Raw genomic sequence first — 8,085 nt, 5'->3', positions numbered from 1 at the left:
AAGTTGGAGAACAAGGAAGCTGGGCTGAATCCTTTGAGCACTGCTTTGTAACACCCCCTTATGCTATGCACACTCCCGCCTCCCCTTGATTAACAGGGCTAGATCAGCACGTGGAGGACAGAGCAGTGTCCTAGCATCTACATATTATGTACTATAGCTTTACCACATTGAGATCTGCTCAGAAAGCTAATCTACATATTACTGCTTTATTCACAAGCAGAATATATGATTAGAAAGACACCAGTAATATTTGTTATCTTATAAGCATGGAAAAAACATCTCTGTGAAAATGCTATCGCTTCAGTGATAAGTGCCTAGTTTTGCATGTAGAACAGGGCTCCAGATGGAGACCAAAATGGTCGCCAATGCGACTTAGAATTTACAAATGGCGACAAGACTTTAGTCTTGTCGCCATTTGCGACTAGACCCGCCGCCGCAGCTCTGCCATTAAATACAGCGGCGGGCACAGGAGATTATAGTTCTGTCCCGCCGCCGATGTTCTTCTCAGCAGCGCAGTGGAGAAGGTGTCTCTCCCTCCCCCCTGTGCTGCTGCCGCCGCCAATAAGAGGAGAGACGGGAGGAGGAGGGGCTGTAGCCGGCACCCGACCTCTATGACAGGGAGCTGCGATCCGCTGCAGTTAACCCCTGTCATAGAGAATCGGGTGCCGGCTATTTGATTCCGGCACCTGCCTCCTGTATTTGTATTAACAGGTCAGTTATCTTCATTGGTGGCGCAGTGCGCCCCCCCCAACACCCCAGTATAATAAACATTGGTGGCGCAGTGCACGCCCCCCCCCACCCCCACCCCTCAGTATTGAAGTCATTGGTGGTTCAGTGGCAGTTCCGATCGGAGCCGCAGCAGTGTAATCGCGGGGCTCCGATCGGTTACCATGGCAGCCAGGACGCTCCTGAAGCCCTCTCTGCTATAGTAAGCTCCCTGCTGCCGTGTGCACAAAGCCCAGGGTAGCAGGGAGAGAGTGAGATCCTATTCACCCTAATAGAGCTCTATCAGGGTGAATAGGACAAGGGTTCCAGCCCCTAAGGGGGCTAATAGTAAGTTAAAAAAAAAAAAAAAAAACAACAAACACTAAAATTTTAAGTTTAAATCCCCCCTTTCCCAATTTTACATATAAAATATATAAACAATAAATAAATAAACATATTACATAGCTTTGCGTCTGAAAAGTCCAAACTATTAATTTATTAAAAAATATCTCCTATGCGGTGAGCGCCGTAACAGAAATAAATAAATAAAAATCATGCGATTCGCCATTCGTCACCTTGGTCACCCCATAAATTAGGATAGGACTGTTCTATTATGGGACAAACGTTTCATAAAATGCGGAATGCTTGCTGCTTTTTTTGGTGTTTTTTTTTTTGCGTGGTATTGAGTATTGCAATACTTTTTTATGGTGTCGAAAGCAAATCAAAATTTTGGTATTGAAACAACCCTGCGCGAATCTGATCGGCGTAACGTTGTCACGATAACAAAATTTTGATTCGGTTTCGATTTGGCGACTAAAAAGTTAATTTGGCTCCTAAATTTTTCAGTTCAGGAGCCAATGGCTACTAGGTATTTTTTTTTTGTCTGGAGCACTGTAGAAGTCCCAGGTTTAAATCGTAGGACTTTGAGGTTTTTGTCTTCAGATTTTTTTTCCGTCCACATTTAACCCATAATAAAAGTCTTTGGGGCATATTTTTTAAGATGGGCATTTTAGATGCCAGTTTTAATAAAGCCCTAAGCTGGTGGCAGTTCTGCCTAAATTAGGCTACTTTCACACTAGCGTTCAGGGCTCCGCTTGTGAGTTCCGTTTGAAGGCTCTCACAAGCAGCCCCGAACGGATCCGTCCAGCCCTAATGCATTCTGAGTGGATGCGGATCCGCTCAGAATGCATCAGTCTGGCACCGTTTGTCCTCCGCTCCGCAGGCAGACACCTGAACGCAGCTTGCAGCGTTCGGGTGTCCGCCTGGCCGTGCGGAGGCAAACGGATCCGTCCAGACTTACAATGTAAGTCAATGGGGACGGATCCGTTTGAAGTTGACACAGTATGGCTCAATTTTCAAACGGATCCGTCCCCCATTGACTTTCAAAGTAAAGTCAAAACGGATCCGTTTGCATTATCATGAACAAAAAAAAATAAAAAAAAATATATATTTTTTTTTTGTGCATGGTAATGCAAACTGATCTAAGCGTTTGCATTATAGGTGCGGATCCGTCTGTGCAGATACCAGACGGATCCGCACCTAACGCAAGTGTGAAAGTAGCCTTATGAAGAGACGCTGGCCTACATAACAGGTGTAGAAAATGGTAAATTAGATGGGCCTGCCTGGTGCACATCAGTACTGAATAGGCTTGCCATATACGGCGCCTAGGGACAGTGCAATTACTCCGCCAAATGAGAGGAATAATAAGATTGTTTGGTGCATGTCACAACTGGCTTGTCAGAGCATCAAGCAAAAACACATTTTCAAACAAAATTAGTTATCTGGGTGCCTGCTGCATACCTAAACTGCATTGGCTTGACCGAAAAAGCATCTAATGATGGTGCAAATGCTCCACCTATTAGACAGTGTAATGCATGTGCCTGGTGCATATCAGAACTGCATGACCTTGTCAGAATCGGCATCTAGCGCAACTACGCACCACCTATTAAAAGGTGGGGGGCTTATGTCTGGTGCAATCCATAAATGCGTAGGTTTGCCTTATAAAGGGGATGCATGTATGAACTGTGAATTGTACAATCATCATAGAAAACATGCCATGGTGATGTGGACTAGCCCCTCATTGGACCCTAGGAAAAAGGAGGTCTGGTATGGAAACATAGTTCCTTTCTAATGGCTATGTAGTCCTCAAGATAAGGTAGAGAAAGACAAGGAAAGGGGCACAGTATGCTACTAGTCCGGAGCTTAAGCACTACACTGGACATTGCAGAGATACAGCTGGTGCAGTCTAGTAGACCGCAGCCTCAATTAGTTGGAGAAGCCACGATCAACAAGGGAGCCAGCACAACCCAGGTCCAGTGCCTTGGTGTCAGACCCAGTAGGAGATTGAGAGCCTGGGGGTCTAGGAAGCACTCCACCCCTGAACTAGAGTAGCTGTGCCAGGAGGGAAACTGCAGCTAAAGGGGACACTGAAAATGTGGCCTCAATTAGTTCACGAGGCCAGGTGTGACTATGGAGCAAGAGCAGAGCTCTGATGTCAAACCAGCACATGGGAAGTGGCTGGAAGGGAGGGTCTAAGGAGCCCCCTAGTTTAGGAATGAGAAAAACCAAAATTACTTACCGGTAATTCCCTTTTCATGAATCCTCCATGATGGCATACCATGAGAGATGACCCGCCTCCAACCAGGTAGGGACAGGAAGTATAAAATTGACCCTCCTTCGGCTCTTCCTCAGTGTCTTTCTGGACCGACAGCCTAGAGAGCCTTATCCTTGACGTCTAATCCTCCATGACGGCATACCATGAGATATAACAGATTAATACTCCTATTTAGGGAGGGACTATGGCCTGAAGCACCTTTCTGCCAAAAGTGAGCTCCTGATTAGCCATAGTATCCACTCTATAAGGTTTAAAAAAATGTATGAGGACTTCACCATGTTGCTGCCCTGCATATCTGTTCTAATGAGGCGCTCGCTCTCAGCCCAGGATGCTGCAACAGATTTTGTGGAATGTGCCGTAAAAGATTTTAGTGGAGGAATACCTAACGACTTATATGATTCTAAGATCGCCATTTTTATCCATCTGGATAATGAGTTTTTTGTGGCTTTAGGCCCTTTATGTGCTCCACTGAACTGGACGAATAAATAGTCTGTCTTTCTGAACGTTTTAGTAGTTTCAAGATAGAGTAACACGGCGCTACGTACATCCAGCTTGTGAAAATTCTCTTCCCCCTCTGTTTTTGGGTTCGAGCAAAACGATGGGACAATAATTTCTTCTTGTCTGTGGAAATTTGATACCACTTTGGCAAGAAAGAAATCGTCTAATTTGAACACAATTCTGTCTGAAAACACAATGCAGAAGGGTTCCACTATCTTTAGAGCTTGAATTTCATTTACTCTACGCGCTGCCGTAATTGCCACCAAAAATAAAGTCTTTTGTGACAAATATCTCAGGGAGGTTTCTGACAGGGGTTCAAAGGTGGCATTTGTCAGACCTGATAGTACTAAATTGAGGTCCCAAGGGGAAACGTAGGTCTTAGAAATGGTCTTAACCTATCTGCCCCTCAAAAAAAGGATAACCCATGGGTGCGCCGCAATTTTTTTCTCCAAATACAGCACTTAATGCTGATATGTGCACCCTTAATGTATTTGGACGTAATCCCTTTTCAAAGCCTGACTGCAAGAAGCCTAGAACTGCTTGTACCGAAAACTTCTGAAGTTTTTTCTTGAATACACCAACTGCAGAAATTTCTCCAAACTGCAGTAAATTTTTAAAGTTACATCTTTTCTGCTGGCTGACATAGTATTGATATATGCCTTCTGATCGACCCTGACCTCAAAATCATCCTTTCAGGTTCCAGGCTGTCAGATGTAACCTTTCTATTTTGGGATGGTAGATCGGCCCTTGAGACAATAGATCTTGTTTCCAAGGAAGAATCCATGGGCTCTGGACTGACAAGGTCTTCAGCAATGGAAACCAAGTTTTTTTTTGGCTATAGAGGGGCTATTAGAATCACATGGGCCCTGTCTAGCCAAATCTTTTTTTAAACCCTGGGGATCAGCTGAAAAGGGGGAAAGGCATAAAGGGGGAAAGGCCAGTTGAAAATCCCATCCAGTCAACTCCCTTTGGTTTGAAGAAAGATTTCTGACTGTCAGACCATTTTCCTTGGGAATAGAGATGAGAACAGTGCGCTCCCTATCCCCAAAGGCTTGCATCTGTTATAATAATCAGATGTTCGGGATTCCATGGAACTCCTTTAAAACAGATGCTCTGACTGTTTCAGTCCACTGCAGGGACTGAATTACTAGCAAAAGGATTAGAATTTTCCCCTCTAGTGATTCCTGACTTCTGTCCCAACACCCTAACATCCACTGTTGTAGGATCCGAGTGTGGAACTGTGCCCATTTTACATCCGGGATGCATGAGGTCAGGGAACCCAGGTAGCTTCATTGCTTCCCTGATTGTACATACAGATTGGTTTTGAAATCTTGTCACTATTTCGCTTATCCCCATTACTTTCTGGGTTGTAAGAACTGTCTCTTGACAAGGAAAATCTAGACGGACCCCTAAGAAAGTTAAATTCTGAGATGCGCAAGGATTTGACTTTTTCCAGTTTATTAACCAACACTGTGTCTGACAAGTTAAAAACAGATTGTTTTCGAGTGCTTGTTTTGAGTTGCCTATGATCAACAGATCATCCAGGTAGGGTATAATTAGAGGTTTCGCCTTCTTAAATGAGCCACTACCTCTAGCATTACTTTGGCAAACACTCTTGGGGCAGAGGTGATTCCAAAGGGAGGTACTTGGAACTGGAAAGGACATCGTTTTTTCCCCAAAAAAAAAAACACTATGCAGAGATTTTTCGCATACCGGAATATAGAAATAAGCATATTTTAGGTCTATTGATGCCAAAAAATCTCCTTTTAACAGATTTATTGTGGATCTTATCGTCTCCATTTTGAATCTGACATTTTATGAATTTGTTTAGGCTCTTTAGGTTTATTATTATTAATCGAGATTTTTCCATCCGTTTTTTTTACCAGAAAAATTGTTGAATAGTAGCCCTTTTTTTGTTCTGAGAGTAACTGGAATAATGGCTTTTTGAGCCAATAGATTCCAAATCCGCTCTTCCAATTTTTCCTGTAAGACGGACGATTTCTGGATGGGGGTTATTCTGAAGACGTTTGAGGGAGGAGGAAGCCGAAAGGTAATATCGTAACCCTTTGTAATTATATTTAATACCCAGGGATTTACTGTGATCTCTTCCCATTCTTTTACGAAAAACTTTAGTCTTTCTCCTATCTCCCTGGCGTCATTGTTTGGTAGATTCTGTATTTCTTGTTGTAAACAGAAAACCTCAGTTTCCACCTTTCTGCTTTTTTCCTTTTGACCAAAGTGTTTCCCTAGATGATCTTTTTGCCTGAAAGGAACCCCCTTTTTAATTCTTCGAAAGGGAAATTTCCTTTTATTTGTATCCTTAGGGAAGGACTTTTTTTTTTTTTTTTTTTTTTTTTTGAGTCCGAGGCCTTCTCTAAAATAGATTCTAAATCTTGGCCAAACATTACGTTTCCATGGAAAGGTAAACCACATAGTCTCATCTTGGAACTGATATCACCAGACCAGGATTTCAGCCAGAGAGCTCTTCTATCCACTACTGCTAGGCCCGAGGCTTTTGCTGCCATTCTGACCGACTCTGCAGTAGAGTGACAGAGTCAACAAGCTTTCACGAGCAGAGGAAAGGAGTCCTTTAGTGTGTCATAAGAAGCTCCTTCCTTTAGAAGAGCTTCTAACTGTAACAAACACCTTTTTAATGATCTGGAAACGGATGTGGCCGCCAGATTAGGCTTAAATAGCGCAGCGCTAGCATCCCAGGTCTTTTTTAAAACCTGATCAGCCTTCTCGTCCATGGGGTCTTTTAGAGTCCCCATATCTTCAAACGGAAGAGCATTTGCTCCTTTAACTAGCTTAGATAGGGATACATCAACTTTAGGTCAGGTTGTTAGCAGGGCCTCATCCGCTTCACAAAAAGGAAGGCGACGTCTCATCATTTTTGAAATAAAAAGTTTTCTATCCGGAGTTTTCCATTCTCTTTTTATTAATTCCTGCATGTTTTTGTGGACCGGAAATACTCTTTTTTTGTTCCAGTCCGCTATACATTTGGTCCTGGACGGACCTCTGCACTTTTTCGTCCGAAAGCCCCATAGTTGCCCTGATAGCTTTTACTCTTTTGTGTCCACCAAGGAGAAGAGGAAATTTTCATATTCTGAATCAGACCCAGATGAATCCCCGGAGTCCGGATCCTCTGAATCGGATTCCTGCTCTGAGTCAGAGGATGATGAGCCAGAGATGCTCATTTTTGTGTATCTATGTTTTGAGCTAGAAAAAAAAAAAGCCTACGCCCTGCAAGATGCAGCGTAGGGCAAGGGAGAGCATCGGAGCATGAAATGCACTGATGCTCATCTCAGAGGGGCTGCCTGGGTGAAGAAGGGGATATGTCCAAGTTCAGAGCTCGGACAAAACGGTTAGGTGGTGACCAAGAAGTCCAAAACAGATTTCCTTTCAACAACAAATCTGTTATGGAAAAAAATAATAATCATGTAGGACCACACTGTTTACATGTTACGGGCAAGGAGAGCTAAAGCAGTTCTACAGTATGAGGAACCCAATTTAATAGTTCCCTGAGGGGAGTGGGATATCTGGCCTACCTTATATGTGACAACACAAACATAACCCTAATATTCCCATTAGAAAAAGGAATATTTAAAAAAGATAACTTGAGAGTTGTTAGGCTAATCTTGACCATGCATGCCCATTTTAATAATTTCTCTACTCAAGGGAAACAATCAGAGAGGCACCAGACATCATCAAATTTCCAGCAACTGACAGTAATAAGACTCATCATGCTCTTGCCATTTTCTCCATTTGGGGAAGACACACACAATGGAAGTCGGGCAAACTGTTAACTTGAAATTGGTAATATATTTGAATGATATTTTTCCATTTTAAAATATGGCATGAGGATTATAGCAAATTGATCACTTGTATTACAGAGTATTTCCAACATGGCATCATGTATACAAGGACATAAAATATGCCTGGAATATTCACTGTATATTGCCATAGGAAAAAAACTGTCACAAAAACAAAAAGTACAAACTACTGTCATCTAATCAGTCTCTTTCAACGGTTTTAACTATTATGGTTTCCAGAGTTTAAGAAGGCCATCTTCACTGTAGGTACCAATCAAATTCTGGTGAGGATGATGGGCAATTCCAATGACATCTTTCTCGTGCACCTAGACAAGTAGAGAAGAAGTTAAATGCAAAATATACTTCTCATTTCAATGCTCCTCAGGTCCCCCCATCTGGTCCTTCATGACATGCAGAAAATGACTGTGCAGACCATTACTGGCCGAGATGGATCAC

General features: G+C 42.9%; 1 protein-coding gene across 1 annotated transcript in view; it reads right to left on the bottom strand.

Annotated features, from left to right (window-relative positions):
- Positions 1 to 7,623: 7,623 nt before the first annotated feature.
- Positions 7,624 to 8,085, bottom strand: part of SMU1 (SMU1 DNA replication regulator and spliceosomal factor) — a 55,933-nt gene continuing 55,471 nt past the window's right edge. The window contains exon 12 of the mRNA XM_040417840.1: positions 7,624 to 7,955. Within this exon, the coding sequence (XP_040273774.1) occupies positions 7,857 to 7,955 (99 nt within the window). The 3' untranslated portion in view covers positions 7,624 to 7,856. The remainder of the gene's footprint in view (positions 7,956 to 8,085) is intronic.

Source organism: Bufo bufo, chromosome 2 (genome assembly GCF_905171765.1).
Source record: "Bufo bufo chromosome 2, aBufBuf1.1, whole genome shotgun sequence".
Lineage (NCBI taxonomy): Eukaryota > Metazoa > Chordata > Amphibia > Anura > Bufonidae > Bufo > Bufo bufo.
This window is presented reverse-complemented; position numbering and strand designations above follow the sequence as displayed.